The sequence below is a fragment of the Gastrolobium bilobum genome, unplaced genomic scaffold (genome assembly GCF_033153095.1).
Source record: "Gastrolobium bilobum isolate Gb01-03AN ecotype WA unplaced genomic scaffold, APGP_CSIRO_Gbil_v1 utg61225, whole genome shotgun sequence".
NCBI lineage: Eukaryota > Viridiplantae > Streptophyta > Magnoliopsida > Fabales > Fabaceae > Gastrolobium > Gastrolobium bilobum.
The window spans coordinates 116343-140856 of NW_026895586.1; the positions used below are offsets into that span (position 1 = coordinate 116343).

General features: G+C 36.1%; 2 protein-coding genes across 3 annotated transcripts; one reads left to right on the top strand and one right to left on the bottom strand.

Moving 5' to 3' along the window:
• The first annotated feature begins 583 nt into the window (after positions 1 to 583).
• On the top strand, positions 584 to 2053 carry LOC133317946 (uncharacterized). Its single transcript, XM_061519855.1, has one exon. The coding sequence runs from the start codon at positions 584 to 586 to the stop codon at positions 2051 to 2053; it is 1470 nt and encodes a 489-aa protein (XP_061375839.1).
• A 1095-nt stretch (positions 2054 to 3148) lies between these two features.
• Positions 3149 to 7498, bottom strand: LOC133317955 (protein NUCLEAR FUSION DEFECTIVE 4-like). 2 transcript variants are annotated; one of them, XM_061519872.1, is made up of 4 exons: positions 7150 to 7498; positions 4496 to 5077; positions 4152 to 4408; positions 3149 to 3999 (listed from the first exon to the last, which is right to left on the bottom strand). In XM_061519872.1, the coding sequence occupies exons 1-4, from the start codon at positions 7456 to 7458 to the stop codon at positions 3519 to 3521; spliced, it is 1629 nt and encodes a 542-aa protein (XP_061375856.1). In that variant the 5' UTR covers positions 7459 to 7498; the 3' UTR covers positions 3149 to 3518. The 2 variants fall into 2 exon arrangements, with proteins under 2 accessions (XP_061375856.1, XP_061375849.1); XM_061519865.1 differs by having other exon boundaries at positions 4152 to 5077.
• Positions 7499 to 24514: the final 17016 nt, after the last annotated feature.

Below are 24514 nucleotides of genomic sequence, written 5' to 3' on the forward strand. Positions count from 1 at the left end.
GTGCTCGCGCGTGTCTATTCAATATACATAATATTGTAGAAGTGCATTTTTAATATGGCAAATTCAGGAGGGTCAATGCAAAATATGAACAACCACAATTTCTTTAACTCAAATACAAGCCAGGTTAGACAGGGTAACAGAGTAGGCAACTCCACAGTATGAAAGTTGCAACTTAAAAATCACAAAAAAAAAAAAATTTGTTTTTTTATGTCAAATTCTTTTAATGATTTGTTACATAAAAAATAAACTCATTTCAAAAAGGAAAAGATGCAGTATATATAGTTGTAATTTACTTTCTCTCTCCACAACAAAACTGAAGAAAACTTAACCATGAATTCAGGATATTAATGATTCTTAATATGAAGTCTGTACTGATATGGGTGTTGGGAAATGCCAAATTGGGATGTGCATCTCATTCAAATACTTACGAAACCAGTAGCACATGATTTTACATTTTGGCCTCAAAGAGAGGCGCGAGGAACGCACTTGAAGAGTCTTTCCCCACACTTTCCTTTACTTTCAGCACAAAATCACAAAAATCAAAACAATCTCTATGCCCATATCTTCAACACTCCTTGAGGAAATGGCCTTGAACAACAAGTCCAAGAAAACCATTTCCCCTTCAAATTATTATCTTTGCACCACCCTTTTCTTCATTGTCCTCTTCACCATTTTTTCCCTCCTTCACACCCCAACATACAACACCATATGCACCACGACCCTTGACTCCAAAGCTAAAACTTTTTCAGGTGATCTTCCATTAGCTGAATTTGCATGGAACCACCTCCAATTTTCTGAACACAATCCACCACCCTTTGCTCTTAAAATTGCTGTGTTCTCTAGAAAATGGCCTAGTGGCACAACCCCTGGTGGCATGGAGCGCCATGCCCACACCCTCCACACAGCTTTATCTCGCCGTGGTCATCAAGTTCATGTCTTTACATCTCCACCCCAAGATGGAAGCAGTTCAATCTCATCTTCAGTAAACAATCATCAAAAGGGTGAACCTTCTTCCCCTTACATCCATTTCCATGAAGGTGAACCCGGTAAGTGGAGCTATAACAAGGCATGGGAACTATTTGATGAAGAAAATCAGGTAGAACCATTTGATGTTGTTCACTCAGAAAGTGTAGCACTACCTCACTGGCTAGCTCGCAACCTTTCAAACCTTGCAGTGTCTTGGCATGGCATAGCACTTGAGAACTTGCAATCAAGTATTTTCCAGGACTTGGTTCTTGGACCCAATGAGCCTATAACCCCTTTTCTCAACAAGAGTTTACAAGATCTTGTCCCTAAGGTGCTGAATGAGATAAGATTCTTCAGGGATTATGCACATCATGTAGCTATAAGTGATAGTTGTGGTGAGATTCTAAGGGATGTCTACCAAATTCCCACTAGAAGAGTCCATGTAATTCTCAATGGGGTTGATGAGGGTGACTTCAGAGAAGATGTAGAATTGGGAAGGGAACTCAGAACTAAAATTGGTATTCCAAGCCATGCAAGTTTAGTACTTGGTACAGCTGGAAGATTAGTTAAGGACAAAGGCCATCCTCTGCTTCATGAAGCATTCTTGAGGCTCATAAACAAGCATCCTGATGTGTATTTGATTGTTGCTGGTTCTGGACCGTGGGAGAATCGGTACAAGGATTTAGGAAGCCAGGTTGTTGTTCTAGGATCGATTAATCATTCCATGTTAAGAGCATTCTATAATGCTATTGACATTTTTGTCGATCCCACACTTAGACCACAAGGGCTTGACCTTACTTTAATGGAAGCAATGATGAGTGGGAAGCCTCTTTTGGCATCGAGAGTTCCAAGCATTAAAGGTACTATTGTGGTTGATGATGAATATGGTTACTTGTTCTCTCCCAATGTGGAGTCTCTCTTGGAGTCACTCGAAGCAGTGGTGAAGGAAGGACCACAGAGGCTAGCAAGGAGGGGAAAGGCTTGCCGTGAATACGCTGCATCAATGTTTACAGCTAGAAAGATGGCATTAGCATATGAAAGGTTATTTTTGTGTATAAAAAATCGTACATTTTGTTCCTATCCTTGAGGCTTAGGCTAGAAACTCCTTCCTATTCCTTTCTTTCATTCATTTGTTTTTCTTTTTTCAAGCGTATGTTTGTGAGGTTTTTTCTGTAGCTTCTTTTCTCCTTGTAATAGAAGTCAGACCATACAGGTTTTTACAAAAGTTCTTATAATAGAAAGAGCTTTTTTTTTATAATAAAGAAAAAAACTTAAAGCCAAAAGCTCTCAGGAAAAGTTTTTTTTTTAAGTTATATAAACTTTTTTTTGAAATGTTTTTTTTTTTTTTTGAAATAAACAGCTTTAAGTTCTTTTTCTTATCTAAAAATTTTATATAATCATGTAACATCTTATAGCTTTATTTTTAAAGTTCTATTTTTAGCTTTAGATTAAAAAAAAGGATGTGTCAAACATGCTCGAAAGTATAGATAAAATTATATTCAATTTTTTTTTAAACATTTATCAATTTGATAGTTTTTTTCATAATTATAATTTCTTGAATCACTTTCCCACGTTATGGCTCCTATTTGGATGACCACGTCCTAATGTTGCAGTAGACAATAAATAAAGGAGCTTTACTACAAGTTTAAACAAAATAAAGTCTCATCAAACAAAGGGCAAACTGAGTCTCATATTATATGTGGAGGATATACAGTTAAACATTCAGTGATACTAAAAAGTGAACAGACGCTTCTTGTCTAAAGTTGCAACAAAGCACAAACGCCGAAGATTCAAAACAACATAAAGATGATAAAAAAATATCTGCCACAGCCATAGCATGTGATGAAATAATCGAATTCTCATAGTCCATGAAGCAGACATGTTGGACACTTTTCAACTAATGTCCAATTAAAAAATTAAATTTTGTGCGAGTAATTTTAAGAAAGATCAATCGATTAAGAACCATTCCACAACAGATACTAAAGGAAGATTGTAAATTTCATAACGCAGTCCATGTCTTAGAGGATGAATTCACAATAAGAAGTAAGTAGTTTTTATACCATTTAAGAAATGAGATTTCTTGCAACCTCTTACAACCAATTTATTCGTCAGCACTATACGTTAATATTTCTAAAGAGCCTTAATATTTTTAGAACTCAATCTGCAAGACTATAAATAGGCTCTTTACTGCTAAAACAAGTAGATTGATCGAATTATGCATTGGAATAGAAAACCTTTGGAGAGTTTTCACATTCAACTAGCTTAATTCGAACTAGAGGTCAGAGGAGTAATTTGCTTAGTTCGAAACAAATCAGTGCTGCATATTTTGTGCACTGAGACAGTAAAACAAAAATTTTATCCACTTTAGTTCTAAATCTTTAACTCTCCTCTATATATAACACTAGAATAGGTATTTCCTCAAGAATCACCCTAGCTTTAGCTCTGCTCCTCTACCTCCGTCTCCAAATGCATACCTATACAAGTGAAGCTTCTGGTACTTTTCAAATGAATTCTTCCACGCTATAATCTTCATGCATTATCAATAACAAAAGTTAAGACACAATCGATTGTGTTGAAATACGGTGTTTCTCAAAATGATCATATGCGTGTTTAGTTCTTAAGAACAACAGCAAACTAGAAGCTAGTCCCAGGACAGAGATGCATCCCCACCAGACAAATGTCCAGAAGTAGCACTGCCTTCCCATGCACACTACTGAGTCAGACATTACCAAGTTTCCTGGTATTGAGTATGCATTGGCATCATAAACTATTGCAGCCAGAAAACCGTAGAGAAGTGATCCAATTGGAATATTTGTTATGAGAATGTTGTGATTGACGCCTACACTGTTAGGTCCAAACAGCTCAGATGTAACTGACACAGCAGCTGCAAATATGAAACCTGAACTCAACCCAATTAATGCAGTGCCTGTATGCAGTGCCAGAGGACTGTCTGATGCAGCAAGCAAGAAGAACGCAATCGGGGTTGGTATGAGTGCAACGGTTAACCAACCAGTCCTTGCAAAGTAGAACTTACTGCAATGCACAAGATATTATCATCATCATTACTGCTACAATTTTATTTCAGAGATTCACCTCTAATTCAAGACAAAATGCAAAATGAAATTATCTTCCTCTATAGAAAGCTCCAGAAATATAATACATGACAGATTGAAGGTGATACTTACTTACGAATATAGTCTGGCGCAGCTGAAAGCAAGCGGCCAAAAAAGGAAAAGGATGCATAGAGCGTGACAAGTGTAGAGGTATTTGAACTCAGGCCCAGTGATTGGGCAATCTGTCCCAGATTATTGCTATAGACAAGACCAATTGTACCTCCGCAGAAGTATGTAACATAGTAAAGCCAAAAATCCAATCTGCGGACAATCACTGCTGCTGAGTGTTCTTCTCCTAGCATTGCCAACTGATCCTCGCCAATCATCCTCTCACAGCACACATCACTATCTTTTGTCTGACTTCCAAACATGTATCCATTGTCAGTCAGCAGGCTGTAAGTATCCCCATTGCCAACAATACTATTGTGACGGCTAGTGAGTTCTTTATGCAGCTCGAGATCATCATCATGAACAAGAATGAAGCTGGAGCCTTCCATCCGAAAGCTGGAATGGATGGCCTGGCGAAACCAAGCCCGAGCATATACAATACCAGGAATACCTAATGGGAAGATGAGGAGGAGAATAGCTCCACCAAAATAGAGCCGCGCTGAAGTTGCACCAGAAGTAGATGAGCCAAAAAGGAGGAGATAAAGCCCAGTCAAAATAGCTAAGAAATTCAATATTAGAAATACCAGTGAGTCCCGGTTAACTGCATCTGGAGGGAGAGGGTCTAAAGCCGGTTGGCGAAGAATTGGAACAAGTGCAGCAATGCAAATGAGAAGGGGAACAAGAGCATTCAAAAGCAGATACACTGTATCGGATGAAGGGTCTATTGAATTGGCAGCAAGGGTGTAGAGTGCTGCACTTACACCATTAAAACTCACAGTGAGTGATAACGCAAGAGTTCGGTTAACTGGGAAATTCCTAATGCAGAGAACAAAACATACTGTGTTGAACCAACAGATGCTACAGCCACTTAAAAGACACAGAAAAAAGACCTGCAATGCAATGAAGGCTATGAGCAAATTTTCTGTATATTACAATCCAGTGAGGTTTAAGAGTCAATCAGACAGGGTTTAGTTACCAGATGTAATCACAAAATTATTCAATCTCATTGTTTTCATGTATTCCTTACAGCTATAGAACTTCTATGATAAAGAATAAAGCACATCTTTACAGAGAAAACATGGAAAGTAAAAGAAGTTAAGAAACTTCCAGCTTAAATCAGATAATTAACTACTATTTTTATAAGAAAAAGGAAGTGAGCTCGGTGTTGATTAAGAGCTAACAGATGCAAGCTACAATTGAATTTAACAGGTCGCTACTTGCAACAGATTTATAAATAGATTTTAGAATAGTGTATAAATGGATTCGATCATGGCATCTCATGCAATTCTTGCTCTGAGGCATGCAATGAAAATTACGAGACACAGGTTCCAAATATACCGGATTGGTTGATTTTAGTATTTTCAACAGCAGTTTTGACAATCCGCAGAAATTGCATTTTGATATTAATATAAAAACATGGATTATATACCCTTAATTTAAAACTAATGATTAAGTAATTTAGATCCAAAAAATTCATCGTCATACCAGGGTTTTTCTGGTGCAGGTAGATAAAATGAAAATTATTGCAATAGTACTTTCTATGCTTCCGTTTGATGTGCCACACCACAATCATGTGCAGCCATATTATCATTTTTATGTTGTTATGAAAAATAATAAATTAGTGCAGAAATTGACCTGGAGAAAAATTTATGTATGTTAATAATTTATTAGTCTAACCATGGCTGCTCTATTATTTAAAAGAACCACGTCATTTTGGTCTGGAACCATCATTATGTTGATGGGACCACAAGAATATAGTATGAATCTATTGCCGCCAGTTGAAGATTACGGGTATAAAATAACATGCAGGGAAAACCAGATCGCAAAACACAACATGCCAAAATACTAAGATAATTATAACATTAAAATTTTCCTAAAGCCGGTAAAATAATATGACCCCTTCAAAACTGGGAAATCCTGACGACAACAGTATCTCAAATATATGTGCCAAAGTTACTAGATTTTATCAAACAATAAATTATTTGTTATCAAAATTTTGGTGTCCCAAAGAGTTCTTTGGAAAACTAACCATTTTCTTCACTACCACATAAGCTCCTTCACTACCTCATAAGCTCTTTAATACTTGAAGTAATGTCTATGACGTTTGGATCAAAATTTGGATGTGACTATCCACCCCATTTTATTTATTTTTTTAGATACCAACAAGTGAGTCTTAATACGCTCGACTAATCCAATTTCAGGTTTGAGGTTCTTTACTCTAATCCAGACGACTCTCAGTAATTGAACCCACTACCTATGGAGCAAGTTAAATCCTAAGATCTAGATCGGTCGCCACTAAATCCCTATATCTAGATGGGTCGCCAATAAATCAACAAGTTTATAATCTTCCAGAAGAATTAACGTTTATGAAAAGAACCAATTCAACCCAAAAGCTTAAATTATTGGGTGAGGCTATATCAATAGTTTTTATATATCTCAACACACCACTGGACTTAAAGGGTAGACAATGCACAGGTCCACCTACCTGTGCGAAGAAAGTAATTCCATTTGAAAGAAAGTGGGGAGCGGTGAGAATCAAACCCGGGACACGAGGCTCTGATATCATGAAAAAAACCAATTCAACCCAAAAAGCTTAAAGTGATAGGATAAGGCTATATTAATGGTTTTTATATATCAACATTTTAAAAAAACACCAATACGTTGACAATAAATTGGATAGCCATCTCCTACCACACTGGCCCCATTTCCATTTTCAGGTCTTGACAATAAATATTCCTTTAAAAAAAAGATAAAAAAAAGAGGTTTCGGTCTCAACTCTCTACCCATATCGAAGCCTAAGTAAGTATCGAATACTGCAATGCAAATTTTTTTAAGGGAAAAAAAAAAACGACGATGATATGAAATTTCATAATTACTAATCCATACAAAAGAATCAACTTTACTCCAAAAATAGTAATAAATAAAATAATAGGTGGAAGAAGAAGAAGAAGAAGAAAATTACCAGAAAATAAGGCAAATTGATGAAATGGTTGATGAGGAGCCACTGAAGGCCATAACCAAGGAAACCCATGAAAGCAGCGATGAACATGACGAGAGAGAGTGGAAGATACATAAGAGCAAGGCCAGAGGACCAACCGAAAACCTTACCCATGTCGTTGGCGGTTGCGAGGTAGTTTAATTGAACCTGGGAGATGTTGAGTGCGGATTTCAAGGTAGATGAGTACTGCGAGAAATCGAAGTTGGTTCCGGTGAATGCCTGAATCCAAATGGTGGCGACAAGGATCATCCATTTCCGTGACTGCCCCGCCATCAGAAGAAGAAACAGTCGACGTAGCAGGCGCACGACGGTGGTGGTTCGGCGCGGCGATTCGGAGGCTGATTTGGAAGGTTGGTTTTCGTGGGAATGGGAAGTAGTTAATGTGAATCTGCGTCTGTCAGTGTCTCTCCGTGGCCTCATGTTATGTTTGTTATATATAAATAAAATTTTCAATAGCTCCAAATGTCTCTATCGTGCCTCCTTTGAGCCCCACCTTCTTGCTCCTGACATTTTTGTTGGTAGAATAAAAATTAGTCACTGGAAGCATCCTATTTCTTTTAAAATTTTGTCTTTCTAAATTTAATTTGGGAAAACTTCAGTACATACACTGTTATTTATCTCGGACCAATCGACTCCGTCTGAATAAGTGAATCTGTTATCCAAAAAAAAAAAAATAAGTGAATCAGTTCAAAGTTCCAACCATATATAAAAGTATTAAATAAATATGGGTTCGTTTTTTTTTGCAATATTAAATAAATAAGTCAATCAGATAAGTTATCTCCAATAAGTTCGATGTCGTTTTGGAACGAAAATTATGATATTTTTTTAATTTTAATTTATTTCAAGATTATTATAATCTTTATAATTATAATCTTCTAATTTTTCAATTCCAAAATGACATCGTTTTGAAAATAAATGCAGATAATTTATCTGCATTAATTGCATAAATATTTTTCTGATAAATATTATTAAAGTATTTTAACCAATATATTGTTTTGGTCCTTTCGGCTCATTGATAATCAAGTAGAGATGTTAATATGGGTTGAATCTGATCTGTCAATTCATTAATCTATCAAAATTGAGTGGATTGGGTTATATATTTCAACCCATCGATCCGCTTCAATCCGCCCCGTAGGGTTTCAGGTCAAAACGGGTTGGTAGCAGGTTGGCCTGTTGTATTATTTTTTTCTTTCTTTTTTTTATTATTAGGTAATATTTTATTTATCATTAATTTTTTGTAATATTCAATTTTTTTATTCAATTTTAAATGAAAAAATATTATTTTGTATCTATCTCTCTCTTAAAATGACATAATTTTATATCATTTAAAATGACAAATATTTTTTCTTATTTTAAAATTAATAAATCTGGCATGAATCTATTAGCTTTCAAGAATTAAAATAAATAGGATGATATACCTAAATATAGTATATCATACTTAACTTGATGTAAATTAGGACGTAGGTCTCCAATAAATTATCTGACTCATTTACATGTTTATATATCACAAAAAAGTCCATTTTTTACATCTATGATAACATATTTTATAAGAACGTATATAATTTAATATCCTAAATCTATAAAATGTTAAAAATATTTTAATAAATATAAAAGTACTCCTAATTAAGAATAAAATTTTAAAATATTTTTATCCTATTTTATTAAATAGAGAAAGGTTATACTTACAATTTATTTTCTTTTACAACCTCCTAAAACATATCTTAATCGTTGATTTTCGTCAATCTAACTATTATAATTTATTGTGTCACATTTGTTAATTAATTATTAATTCCTAATAAATTGTAACTGTCAGATTGACATAAATCAACGATTAAGATGTGATTGTAAAATGTTGTAAACAAAAATATGTTATAAGTATATGGTTTCTCTATTATTAAATTGAAATCTTAACAAGTTTTAGTTTGACCCAATTTTGCTTAATTTTATAACTGCAACAACAAATGTTCGTTAATAATGCATGACGGGTGAAAGAAGAAGGATAATTCTTAAAAGGTTGGCGCTGGCCACCTTGACCTCAGCTGCTATATATATGTCTCTTGTTATGTGTGTTTGTGAACGGCAATTCATTGTTGTGTAGGAACACGGCGAGGGTTGAAAGATTAACAAAATCGGATTCAAGTTTGTGGGATTTTAAAATTATCGGCTGCTGTTGGCTGAGTTATGGGCGCTGATGCTGTCTTACGTAGTGGTGACTAACATTAGAAAGGCAAACAATTAAAATTAAAGTTGTCTTCTTGAACTTCATTGTTTTGCAAATTTAGGTTGACGCTGATTTTGTGTTACGTAGAGGTGACAACATTATAAAGGCAAACAATTAATATTTGAGTTGTCTTCTTGAATTTTAGTGCTTTGCAAATTGAATTTGTAAATCTTGTTGTTACGATGGATTTAAGTATAAAACTATGGGATGTATATAATATGACACTAAATAATTGATAAGGAATTGGGATAACCACATATAAATTATGGATTCGCTTTTTCTACTGTTAATGTAGATAACTTATCTACATTGAGATCAAAACTATGTCATTTTGAGGCAAAAATTACGTTATTTTTGTAATTATAATATATTTCAAGATTATAACAATTCTTTTCATTATAATTTTTTAATTTTTCAATCCAAAATAATGTTGTTTTGGGAGCAAATATAGATAACTTATCAGAAGGATAAGTTAGGTGGGAATTCTTTGTCCCAATTTTTTTAAAATTAATAATATGATAAAATAAGATAAAATATTTTTAAAAAATTATTAAAGGTATCTTTAATATTTTATTTACAAATTAATGTTTCATTTATTAATGATATTTTTTATATTTTATATAATAAAGATATTTGTATAGGGAAAACTTCACAAATATCCCTAATATTTTTTTTACAATTAAAATTGCCCCTAACCTATCGTTTAAAAGACTCATATGTTTCTGTTAAATTTTATCATATTATGACTGCTCTGCCCTCCATATATATATATATATATATATATATATATATATATATATATATATATATATATGAAAAAATATTTCTCAAGCAGCTTGAGATAAATTTATCTCTTGCTATCCCAAAATTACGTTATTTTATTTATTTATTTTCTTATATTAATTGATTCACCTTTGAATGGTTATTATTTTCTTTTTCACTCTCTTCCTTTATCACCATTGATCTATCTTTGTACAATTATGATTTAGTAGCCAGAGATAAAATTATTTCAAGTAGCTTGATAAACGATAAGTCCATATCTATATATATATATATATATATATATATATATATATATATAGATAAAATCATTTCTGCAGATTCTTTACGTACAGCAATGACAAGTGTATGGTTATGATTCCTCACATTTAATGTTTTTATCCTTTGTATAGTTATGATTCCCCGCATTTAATGCTTTCAAGTATATATATGGCAAGTATTTGATTGTTGTACGTACAGCAGCTGCAGAAATGTAAACCCTATATATATATATATATATATATATATATCAAACTGCATTCATGATTAAGGAAAGATATAGAAATTATGATTTGAATTCTTTACTGTTAATTGAAGGAACAATCCCTTATGAAAAGGATTTGAATCCTTACTAACTAAGTCTTACAAGTTACAACCATTGTTGTTAAAATCTCGATTTATCACTACAATTTTATGTTTTTACGATTTTTTTCATCAAAACGATTTTACTAATATTCTAAACACTTTTACGTTTTTACGATTTTTCACGATTTTTTTACATTACGATTTTATGTTTTACGATTTTTAATCCCCTTTCGATTTTACTTAAGATCTCAATTTTAACAACATTGGTTACAATGGCTAGTTTTGACAAAAACTTATATGGAAAATACTTGTCCTAGGAGAAGTTTCTCCTCATATCACTTTTTGCTCAATTTGCATGCCTTTTTTAAAATTAAAAAAATAAGTGGGCCCCACAAATTAACATAAGTGCAGAAATTGGGTAACTTCTACTACAATAGGAAAAGTTGGAATCCCAACTTATATATATGGGATTTATGATTCTCATTTCACTGGAAAAATATGCTCTCCCGCCGCTGAGACATCGAGATGAGTGTTTCAATTTTTTGTTTGTTTTTTTTTTAAATGTGGACCCCACTGTGTGTATGTATCTGCTGCAAAATTCAAAAATCTACTGTCACATAAGAGATGTAAAACCCTATATATATATATACTCATTTATTATGCCCTCGCCCACTTTAATTATTAATCCATTCATCATTGAACTTTAATTGATTAATTTCATTGTACTAACTCTTCTTATATTCATTTATTCATCTTCTTGCTCATTTATTATCTTTGAGCTTTATTGTCGATCTTTTTTTTAAAGATATTTTGAAATTCATCACTACCAATATGGCTTTAATTTGTATCTTTGTACTTTGAGAGTACTTACCTATTGTAAACACTTCCTTTTTATAAACTTGAGTTGAAAGGATTATGAGACTCATTGAGTAGGAAATGTAGCCAAATATATAAGAAAATTTGGAGACATTCATGAGGTTGCCAAAACCCCATAAATTTTGTGGATTGTAAAAGTTTGTCAAGCATTCGCACATGAAGTTTGACCGTTAGTGACAGAGTTGATCTAGCGGCTTCAAACTCGATGTAGATAACAAATGGTGGTACCCGAACCATGATATATCTAGTTTGCAATTTTTCTAACCTTCAACTCTTTATTTCAATCATTGAATTGCTTTATTTGATTGTGCTTGTTTGTTCACTAGCTTATCTATTGACCACACACTTATATCTTCACTTATAATTAATTGTGCTAAACCAAAAATTGACGAAATATGTTTTCAAAATATCAATGAGATATTTTACGAAAAGATTTTATAAAATTCAATTCACCTCCTAATTTTGAAGACTCTTGTCTAACATTTAGTGATTACATTATTATTTACTTACAAATACTCTAACAAGTTAAGTGAAATATCAAAAAACGAAAATTAGACTTTAAAATTTTAATTTGATACATTTGTGGTGGAAAAAAATATTTTATTATTATATTTATGAGAAAAATATTTTTCCTGCACCAGAAGATAAAAATATCTTCCACAATTCCAAAATAATGCCATTTTGATATATAGGAAAAAAATACAAGTTATTTTACTTTCTACTTTTATTATGAATTTTATTAAAATATCATTTATTTTTTGCCCAATCCAAAATGATATCATTTTAGAATTATAAGAAATGAGTTTATTTTCTGTCAAGAAAAAAAGGTTAATCTCTATATTTAATAATGTATTATTATATTATTTAATAGCAATATATTTCAAATTTTTATCAAAAGAATCCATTCCCTCAGCTCAAACTGAAACCTGTCCGGCACATTCATGATTCATCTTTCTTGCCCTATCAACAATTTTCCATTTCAATTTATTCAGAGTAATAAAGGTAAGATGAATGAACGGAAGGCAGGGAAGCTAGCCAATCAATCGGATTCACGTTGCAGCATGTGATACCTTAAGGCTTTGTTTGGGAGTTTGGAGGGGAGGAGGAGGAAGGGAATCCAAGGGGAGAGGGGAAGGAAGGGAAGGAAATTGAAGGGTATTCCCTTCCCTTGTTTGGGAGTTAAAAAAATGGTAAATACTTACAAATTTTTTTTTTATAACCTCTCACAATCATATTTTAACACCGTTGATTTTCGTTAATCAACGGTTATGATTTTCGCAAATTAAATTCATTAATTAATTATTAATTCTCAATAAATAATAACTGTTGATTGGCAGAAATCAATGGTGTTAAGATATGATTTTAAAAAGTTATAAAAAAAAGATTGTAAGTATAAACTTCTTCATAAAGATATATATAAAATAATCGGAGCCAAACTCATCCAAAGCTTCCTTTTCTTAAAAAAGTTTTCTTTATTTTGGATGTAAGTGATCAATTCAATCCAAAAATTTGAACTCCTAATTAATAGAGTGGAGGGAAATTAGTAGGGGTATGATAATGGAACACAATATCATTTGGTCATGGAAACATGCTATCATTTAAAGAATCAATTCAACTAAAAATTTAAATTATTGTGTGAAGGGATATTAATAATTTTATATGAGGAAGGTTATACTTACAATCTTTTTTTATAACCTCTTACAACCATATCTTAACACCGTTGATTTCTGCCAATCAACGATTATCATTTATTGTGAATTAATAATTAATTAATGAGTTTAATTTGTAAAAATAATAACTGTGGATTGGCGAAAATCAACATGTTAAGATATGGTTGTAAGAGATTGTAAAAAAAAGATTGTAAGTATAACCTTCCTCATTCTGTATTATATTTTTCTAATATTAGGTAAAAGCTTTAATGCCTAAATTTAAGTGTGTCTGGATCATAGTTGTTAAAATCTCGATTTATCACTACGATTTTACATTTTTACGATTTTTTTCATCAAAACGATTTTATCAATATTCCAAACACCTTTACGTTTTTACGATTTTTTTACATTACGAGTTTAAGTTTTACGATTTTTTAGTCCCCTTCCGATTTTACTTAAAATCTCAATTTTAATAACATTGGTCTAGATTAATGATAAAAAAAATAGATTACGTAAAAATTGATCCTGCATAATTAATTTTTAAAAATATTATAAAAAATAAATTTATTTGCATGTTTTAATTCATAAACTATTTTAAGAAAATATTTTTAGAGTAAATACCATTTTTGGTCCCCAGCAAATTTCACGATACCCAATCTAGTCCCTAGCAAATAAAAAGGCCCATTGTGGTCCCTAGGAAATTCAAAATGAACTCATTTAGTTGAAATCGTGGTCCCTCACAAATTCAAAAAAGACCTATATTAGTCCCTAAAAGAACTAAAACGGGTCCATTTTGAATTTCTTAAGGACCACGATGTTCCTTTTTATTTGCTAGGGACTAAAGCGGGCGTCATGAAATTTCCTGAGGACCAAAATGGGTATTTACTCATATTTTTATTTGAATTCTGTGAAAAGAATTAATTTTGTAAATTAAATTATAAAAAAATTGATTGGGAGAAAAACGGTATTCCAAAGTTTTGAAATATTCGGAAATAATCACTTTTATAAACAATTTTAATAATTAATTAAGTTTACAAATTAAAAACTTATAATCATTTTAAAATCAATTATCCAAAATGTATGCTTTTAGGGGTATTCATCAACCGATCCAAAGTGCGGTGACCGAATCAAAAAACTAATAACCGAATAAATCGAAAATCGAAAAATTGAAAACCGAAAAAAAATCGCAAATTTTAGTTGGATTGGATCGATTTTCAGATTGATTGATGAAAACCAATCCAATCCTGTTCCGTCCTTGGGACAGAGATGTCTAGCCAGACAAGCTGGTATGTTACTCTTGGATCTAGTGCCCTCTCCAAGGTATCTATGGAGGAGATACCCTTGAATCAAGCAGATCACTGTGCACAGAATACTATAACGGCGTTAGCAAATGGGGTGTGTGTGTGTGTGCACAGTGACAGCATAACAGTAAGAGAGAGAGCGTAACGTACCTTTAGGGTTTACCTTGTATTTATAGAGGTTACCTGTGGGTAGTGCGGATGGGCCTTTGGTGCCTCTGATAAGGGCCCAGGCCTGCTTGTTATGTTGTCGTATTAGGATTGGTATCCTTGATGGATATCTATCTGTGATTATTACTGATTCAGATCTTGGATTGCCCCTTATTGGGCCTATCACTTAATGGGCCCCTTATATGGGTCCATAACAGTTGCCCCTCAGCCAGGCTACCTGGGCATCCGGGGTGAATTTGCTTGTGCGTCTCTTCAGGTTTTTTGTTAGGTTGAGTGCGTTTGACTTTTTGCAAAATTTTTGCATACTCCTTATATTCTGGAGTTTTTTCCTTCGGGGTGTCTCTTGCCCCTTATATCGACGGGCTAAGCATCAACCCGGTGAGATATTTCTCGTGTCCCTTTTTCTGGATTAGGGGTGGGCTTGAGCAGTTAGGGTCCAATTGATGAGTTGCCCCTCAAGCGTCAGCCCTTATATCTATTCCGAGTTTGTAGCGCATCTCAAGGACAATATTTCTTCGTTCCTTATATCGGCAGGTTGAGCATCAACCCCTGAAAACTTTTACATATTCCTATACCGAGTTTGGGATTTGCTTGAGTAGTTGGGATCCAACTGGCGAGTTGCCCCCAAGCATCATACCTTATACGCATGTCTTGATTTTTCCTTCTGGTTATGTGGACGATAGGTTTTTGCATGAACCCAGCGAGATACTTTTACAAAGGCAATCGGGTAAGGGATGTGCATGAGTAGTTGGGATCCAACTGGCGAGTTGCCCCCAAGCATCAGGCGTTTAACTCGGTTGAGAGTTGTATATGGACGTATTCTGTCTTATTTGTTGGTTTATGAGTGGTACTCATTCCCTTCTGCCATGTGCTACTGCCCGCGTGCTCTAGCATGCCGCAGCCATTTTATGCCGTTTTCACAATTCGTGCGCATTTATTAGCAGCATCGTTTCAGTTGTCTAATCATTGCTTTTTGAAGTGAAATGGCACTGGTGATCCTGACCTTTGATATTCCCGACTGCTGTGGTTACCACCCATGACGATTGCGGTTACCGCCCATGATTTATGCGGTTATCACTTACAAGTGCAATGACCTTAGTAGCCCTGACCTTTTCCATTCATAACCCCAGTGGTCACTACTCATGCCTATATAAGCCTCTGTCTTATATTACGTGCTTTTGTTTTCCTTCTGAACATTATGCAGAAATTGCATTTCTTTGAGTGTCAGCGTCTCAAACGCATTTCTCCATCTTCTTGCTAGTTCATCCCTTTCAACAGGTATTTCACTCATCTTTTGTTTTTTGTTGCTTCTGTTTTGAGATGCTTGCGTTTGATCATCTGTCCCCGAGCATGCTTTTTCAATTTTGAATTCTTTGCCTCGTATATGCCATTGCGTTGATTTTTTTCCTCGTTACACCCACAGTCTGCACTTTCAAGGGGTTGTGTATTGCTTCCCTTCTGGCATTTTGGTGTTCATCACCTTGCCTTCATCGTCCTTCCTTGTTATTTCAAATCTTAGTGTCATTTAGTTTTTTAACCAAATGAGGGAAAAAAAACCCCTCCTTCTTCAGCTTTGTGTTGTAAGGGGGAGGAAAAGGATTCTAATTTTTTGCAAAAGATTCCTCCCGGTGCCCGTTTCTGGCTTTGGGGGATTCCAAGGACCGAAGAGGAAGAACGGGAAGCCATGCTTCCTGGTTGCCGTGGTGGTAGATCTCGGGGGAGGCCCGGGTTGTCTAATAGGGATTTAGGGCCCCCACGAGGTAGAGGTTCCTCAAGCCGGGGTAGGGGTCGTCTTACTTCAAACAGACGTGCCTCCCATCAAATTGAAAGTAACTAGCCTTGAAGGCCGTAGCATGTGAGAGGGAAAAACAAAAATTTTCTTATGCGGAATCACACATGCAATCAAGAATCATGCTTTATGATAGTATGATGTTACCTTTGTTTGTGAGTTCAAAACTCCAAGATGATCAGTGTTAGGTTTGAAGAGTTCAAACCCTCTAACGTTGATCCACACCACCCACGTCAAGATGCAAGAACTCTTCTTGTGAAGCCACCAATTGACCACCACAAAGAGGTTTGTTATGCGCTCAATAGGTGAAGAAGGAGGCTAGGTAAATGTGTTTAGAAGAGTGAAGTCTTCAGCATGAAAACTTCACAAGAGTGGGGAATGGATTGGAGTAGAATTGGCTAGGTCTTTTTCTGAAAACCTTAAGGAGAACTTACCCCTAGTATGCGCACAAGAGAGTGAGAGAGTTTGAGAAATCAAATCAGAATTTTCACTTAAAAAACCAATGAAAGTGGCGCACAAGAGAGGAGAAAAAGGTGGAGTTGTTGCAATTCAAAATTCCCAACAACCTACCTTTGAATCCTCATGAGACTAGGTCTCTATCTAGTCAAGATTCTGAACTAATGGTCATCATATGACCATCCTATTCATGCGCCCCAATCAGCCCCAAAAGGGGTCCAGATACTTTGAGCTGTTGCATTCAAGTTTGAACCAACTAGCTCACTGATTCTCTCAACAACCAAATCTGATTGGAGCTTGTTTGTTTGAAAAAGATGACACTCATCTCCAACCAAAGTGTCGCCCCAAATCAGCCTTTGGAGATCTCCATAGATCTTCTCTTGATACAAGGAATTTGTTCCAACAAGATCTCATCTTATCCTTTTGTTAGGAAACAACTTTTCATAGCCAATTCAAATTCGCATTCAAACATTTAAATTCAAATGTTCAAACATTTAAATTCTAAATTCAAATGTTCAAACATTTAAATTCTAAATTCAAATTTCAAATTTCAAATTCAAATTTCAAAATTCAAATTCAAATTTCAAATTTCAAATTCAAAATTCGAATTTCAAAATTCAAATTCAAAATTCAAATTTCAAAATTCAAATTTCAAATTCAAAATTCAAAATTTAAATATTTGATAATTAATTTAACCAATTAAATTAATTAGTAATGTCTTGGATCATCCAAGCCCATTAACCATACCATGCGCCCTCTCCCTCTTAGGTGGGCTTCCAAACTTCATCTTGGGCTAACAACCATTATTAGGCCCAATACCTTTAATGCTAGATCATCATGACAATAAGGTGTTAGTGTATGACCCATTAGGTCCAACATAGCCACTGACATAAATGGGCTTGGGCCCAATAAGCCCACAACCCATTTAATGACAACACAGAGCACTAGCAATGCTTTGTTGCCCCAGAGCTAGTTAGATTAATGACTTGATCATCCTATTACACATATTTGGTTGCCGTATATATTTGCTTTCGTCTCGGTTACCTTCCCATTAAACCTAGGGTAAGGAAACGTATCAACCCTTGCGGTTTAGGGTAAGCTTTATTCGAAATAGGGAATCTTCAATTTACTGACTCTAAAGGCAGATCATCTCATGATCTCTTTTACTATGCATAGATTCCCGAGTCCCTGTAAATGTCATCCCGATTTCTCCGGTTTACAGATAACCTAATCTCTCACAGAGATTTGATGAATTCCTTCAGCTTATCACCCTAGCCCTGTGCTCTTTCAGGATAAGCCCAACAGTGTACCTATGAGTCTCCATGTTTCAGGAAGACGAGGTATACAATCAAAGCATGCCTTCTAGAACACAGTCTAGGTAATAACTTCTGGTCTAAGGAAAGACATACCCAAATATAAAGAGACTACTCTAATGATACTATTTGTGAGATTTCCTCATAGAGTCTCTTTGTGGGTCTGTTCAGTGCGAGCTATACCCTTATAGGTTCACCCACGATTTTAGCTAAGACATCTCCATATCTGTAGCATATGAGGTCTTTACCTTATATCCAAATACAAGTAGATAAGCCGTGCTAGTCTTACCCGAGATCACTGATCCCCATTCTCAGTGTCTCTAGACTAGGAACATAAAATTAGGAATAAACGTGCGGTATCCTTGAATTCTCATGATCGTGATCTCATCACAGATACTCAAGAGATACCTGTTCTATTCCAAGGGGTTTATCCAGTTACTCTTATAAAATATTAACAATAATATTGAGACAAAATATGAAACAGGATAAAGAGTGCTTTTATTTATTTGCGACAATATAAAAGGTCCACATATGTCCTAATCTAATCAAAAGATTGTCTCTAGGACATCCATATTCTAACACAAATTCCCCAACTCGGGTCTAAGTCTTCTAGCAGACCTATGATTCATCCTAATCCTTTATCCACCGTCCGGGATTTCTGTCATTCTCTCCTTCTCCCAAGAAGTGTTCCTTGTTACTCTTATGTCTACTTGAGTCCAAGCTTATCGAGCAAGGATGTGACTCTTTGGCCGAGTCTACTTTGGCTAGCTGCCGGCATGGAGATATACCGGGGTTTACCTCCGCATCTGATGGGGTAGATGACCCAATCATGATCTCTGACTTGCCGACTTCATCGTCTTCTAGTGATTCTTCTGATAGCATTTTTGATTAAAGTATGCCCATTCTCTTCTGATCCAGCTGTTTTCTTTGTTTTAGGTTTTATGCATCTCCTCCTCCAAAGGTAGTAGAAGAGTCGAGTTCTACCGAATCATACCCCCCACGTCCCTCCACCTCTTTAATATCCTAGTTTCCCTGGGTGACTTAGGAGGTTTTAAATACTACTTCCGAGATGGGTCCGGACGACGTGGCGGGTCATCCTGTTGGGAAGTTAGAAAACTACGATATAGTCCCCCCACGGGAGGACGAACCGGTTTGCTCTAGTAGGAGCTCAGGAGAACCCCCTTTCTTTTTCTTTTACCGAGATGTCATAACTCAGCTTGGCATCTGGTTTCCTTTGACCGAGTTTCAAATGGATCTCTTGAACCACCTTCAGATAGCCCCTACCCAACTTCATCCCAATGGTTGGGGTTTTATTAAAGCTTTTGAGCGTTTTTTCGCATATCTTACTCTTCCAAATTCTATCTGTGTTTTCTTTTTTCAAGTGCTTACTCCTCAAACCGGCCGTGAACCGGCGGAACGAAAAGGTTGGGTTACCATTCGAGGTATCCCTGGTCGCAAACTTTTTCGAGTTTACACTGATTCTTTCAAGAACTTTAAAGACAAGTTCTTTAAAGTTTCTGCACATCCCGACAAGAGCGTATGGTTTGTTGATAACTGTAATGCCGAGGATGTAGAGGGAAAATTTCCCTTGCACTGGTCATTTGACCATTATCAACTTTCCTATTCGTGCTACCGCTACAAAGAGTCCCAGTTGAGCCCTTCTGATGTCGACAGTGCCATTGCCATTGGTACATATCTTCAATCGCATAAGCATGCTAGTGTCGCATCCCTTCTTTTCAAGTCCCAGGAGGATCTTGATGCTGAACTAAGTATGGATCATTTTGCCCAAACCCATACACACATATTTGTTATATTGCATTTGATGATTATATCTTATTATTTCTTTTTTACAGTACCCAGCATGGAGAACCAACAAAATGATCCCCTAAGCTGGTGTTCGGTTTTGAATCAATCCAAGGCTACCTCTGCCAGGTTGCCAAAGAAAAAGAAAGCTTCTGAGCTTTCGAAGGATGAGGTGGGCGCTGCTGATGCCGGTGCTTCTACTTCTGCTCAGCAAGCAATGAAAGCTCCTCCTCCTCCTCCTCCACCACCCGAGCTTGTGAAACACGTGGTGTGGTAGGGCAGAATGAACAACGTTCTCCAGGATGTGATCTGTGCTCCTGAACCCTTCTACAACTCCTCCACTCTTAACGCTGCTCAGATTAGGGAGGTAGAAGAGTTAGAACTTTGCTGTATGAAGATGGCCGGGTTGGCGAGGCCTTTGCTGACTCATAAGCAAAAGTATCTTCGCTCTTTGAATGTGGCATCCGCATCCCAGTAGAAGAGGGCCAAGACATATGAAGAGCTTCTGAAGGTGAAGGACGATTTGTCCTCTCTCAAGGAGAAGTATGACCAAACTGCTGCCGAGCTGGTAAAGGCTAAGGCAAATCTTGGAAAGTTTCGAGACGAGCAAGCTGCCGAAGCCGTGAGGATGAAGGACTTCCGGATTATGTATGAGAGAATGGAGGAGAGTTTGAAGGAAGCTGAGGGTAACGCTACTCGATTAGCTACGGCACCTGCCCAACTTTACCGGGGTGAACTTGAGAAGTCGGTCATCGGCTCCTTCTATAATGCCCTTAACCAACTCCAAGTACTTAATCTGGATGTGCCTCTGAAAATAATTGGTTTAAATGCTCGTGTATATGTCAGCAACGGTCAAATCATTCCACCTCTTGCTGCCTCTCCCGCTGGTGACTCGGTTACTCAATCTGAGAGGGAGGGTGCTGCCGTTGAAAATGGTGACGAGGCAGCTAACCAACCCACTAAGGAGATCGCGGTGTCCGAAGAACCTCCTGCTGGAAAAACTCGATGAAGGTACGGGATGCCGATTGCCTTTGTAATTTCCAGTTCTATTTGGGGCTTTTGAAGCCCCTTTTTGATTTGTAATGAATATTGCCGGTTTTAATTTGCTCGTTGAGCCTTTTTTATCTTCTCATATTCCGCTTTATGATTTGATGTCTTGTATTTCTTACTTTTCGACTTTACCGTAGATGCATTTATCTAGGTATTTGATTTTCATAGTCTGCCGTGTTCGACTGGAGCATTCATTGAACACTTCTAAAGATTTAGTACGACATTGTTTTTTTGACAAATGGGCTTGTGTCTTTGCCATCTGACTTGCTTCCATCCTGCTTGAGTTACAACTTGGGTAGATTTTACTTCTTTAACCCGTGCTTTTACGAATTCTACGTTAAGTTTTATCCGAGTTTATCCAATATCTATTGGCGATTTTTTCAACTCAAATAAATTTATTAAACCCGTGCATTTTACAAGTTTTATATTCTTGACCTGGCCGAGGTCAAAGCATTGTACGGATTCCGCTTTCTGTCATTTTCCATGACGCATGTTTGTTTTGACTTAACCGTTTTGGTAAGTCTGTATTAATAATGGGTCTTGTCCTTACTGAATTAACCATTTGTTATAACTTGAATTTTGTAATTCAATTTTATCTAAGGTAAAGACAATATTGTCACCTGTCCTCCTTGGTGCTTAGACCAAAATAAGGAGCATTTCGACTTGATCATAGTTACCATGACAAATTGCATTTTTACCTCGGATTTGGTATCGATGCATAAAAAATAGATAAGGATAAATCTTAAAAAGAAAAATTCCTCATTTATTGATATTAAGTTGTTAACTACATGAATTTGCAGATATTCGGCTTTAGTTAAATCCCTAAAAGAGGAAAATATAACTGAATTGAAATATTGCAAAACTCAGAAGGTGGATCCCGGATTTAGCTGTAATATATTTTCAGCTTATCCGCATTCCAGGTTCTCTTAATTCCTTTACCTTCTATTGTCTCTAGGACGTACACTCCTTTTCTGAGCTTCTCTTTAATGGGCTTTCCCAGTTTGCAGCTAGCTTTCCGTCCCTGGCATTTTTATTGTCAATGTCTTCCCTCCTGACTACCAAGTCATTTTTCTCAAAATTTCTTGGCCTCACTCTTTTGTTATATCTGACTGTTGTTTGCTGTTTGGCCATCATATCCCGGGAGTGAGCTGTCACCCTGGCTTCGTCAACAAGATCTAACTCAACAGTGAGCAGTTTGCTGTTTTGTTGCTCGCCTTGTTTGACACTATTCATCCTCCTCCAAGAGGGTTCTCCAATTTCCATCGAGATCATGGCTTCGCAACCATATATCAGTTGAAAAGGGGTTTCCCCTATTGCAGTTTGGGTACTCGTTATGTATCCCCAAAGGACAAAATATAGCTGCTGAACCCAGATTTCTTCGGTGTCGAACATCCATTTTTTGAGACCGTCCACAATTACTTTGTTTGCTGCTTCAGCTTGTCCATTCGACTGTGGGTGCTCTATAGATGCAAAGCGATGTTTGACTTGTAAGTCTTTCATCAACTGTTGGAACCTTTTATCAATAAACTGTGTTCCATTGTCAATTACCATCTCGACTGGTATTCCAAATCTTGAGACAATATTCCGTTCAAAAAACCTTTGTACTCTAGCCGAGGTGATTGTGGTGACTGGTTCTGCTTCTATCCACTTTGTGAAGTAGTCCACAGCTACGATCAACCACTTTAATTGTCCTTCACCAGCTTTGAAGGGTCCCAGCAAATCCATTCCCCATTTGAAAAAGGGCCATGGAGTCGAGATATATTTCAGTTCTTCAGGTGTTGAAAGAATTAGCTTGGCATACTTCTGGAAATTGTCACATCTCTTGACATGTTCTTTAGAGTCTGCCTCCATAGCCGGCCAGTAATAACCAGCTCAAAGGGCCTTTCTAGCTAAAGCTTTGCCTCCTATGTGATGGCCATTGATTCCTTCATGTATCTCGGCCAGAACATATTCTGCTTCTTCCGAGTTCAAACATTTCAGCATGGGGATATGCAACCCCTTTCTAAATAGTTGATCGTTCACAATTGTGTATTGTGCCGCATTTCGGACCAGCTTCCTGGATTCCAGTCGATCCTCTGGCAATGTTCCTTTCTCAAGGTATGCCACTATGGGTTGCCTCCAGTCATTCGCCGAGGTGATGATCATCACGCAACTCGGCATAGGTATGCTTTGTTGTACCACGGTTCTGTGGTTACCTGAATTTTTGGTACTTGCCAACTTAGACAAGATGTCATCTCGGCAATTTTCCCCTCGACGAATATGAGTAACTTGCACTTCATCGAAGTCGGCCATTGATAAACCCTTGGTTTACCATGTTTTTAGGCTTAATTATGTTTGATATATATCATGAATTGCATGGGAATTAGGGTTTTATACTGTAAAGTCACAATAATTGAATATCTTGCTAACATGTTATCATAATTCTTATTTTAAGGGATTTTTGACACCTATTATGGCTCTTTGGAACCAAAAGAAGACATCAAGTTGAGTTGGAGCCTCAAGGAAGCAAGATTTCAAGTGTGTACCAGCTGTAAGAGGACATTTTGGCATCCATGAATCATGTTTAAACGCTCAAGATGAAGAAAACACCAAAATCCACTGGAGGAGAGCGTTTTAGCGCCCAACAGAGCGCTAAAACGCCCTGACAACCTCAATTTCCCTTCGAAGAGCACGTTTAAATGTTAAACAGCACGCCAAAACGCTAAAGAGCACGTTTAAATGTTAAACAGCACGCCAAAACGCTAAAGAGCACGTTTAAATGTTAAACAGCACGCCAAAACGTGTGAAGGCAGACAACAATACACATGAAGCACGTTTTAGCGTAAAAAAATGAACGTTAAGACGTCCATGCACGGTCAAGCCCACTCCAGGGAAGATTTAATCAAGATATGCAACAGATTCCATGAAGATATAAAGAGGAAACACATCAACCTTGATTTGGAAAAGATATAACTCCAATGAGAAGATATGATGAAGATACAACAAAGATTTGAAGCTCAAAATCGTCAACCAATCTCCAAGATATCAAATGCAAAAAGGAAACAAAGATGAAATCAACCACAAATCTGATATGGATTCATTGGAGATTTAATGAAGAATACAACCCCAAAAAGCTATAAATAAAGAGCTTTGGGACAAGACCAATTCAAAATTCCAGAGCATTACACCAAGACGGAAGGAGGAATCCTGTTGCGGAGCGCTGGAACACTGAGGAACCAAGTCAACATCACATCAATGGAGGCTTGGGGTTCTCTTTTCTTTATTATTTCTTTTCAATTCAGTATGCTAGAGTAGTCTTTTATGTAGTTAAGGGTAGATGGAACCCAATTGAATTTTTATGTTTATGAATTAAATTATCT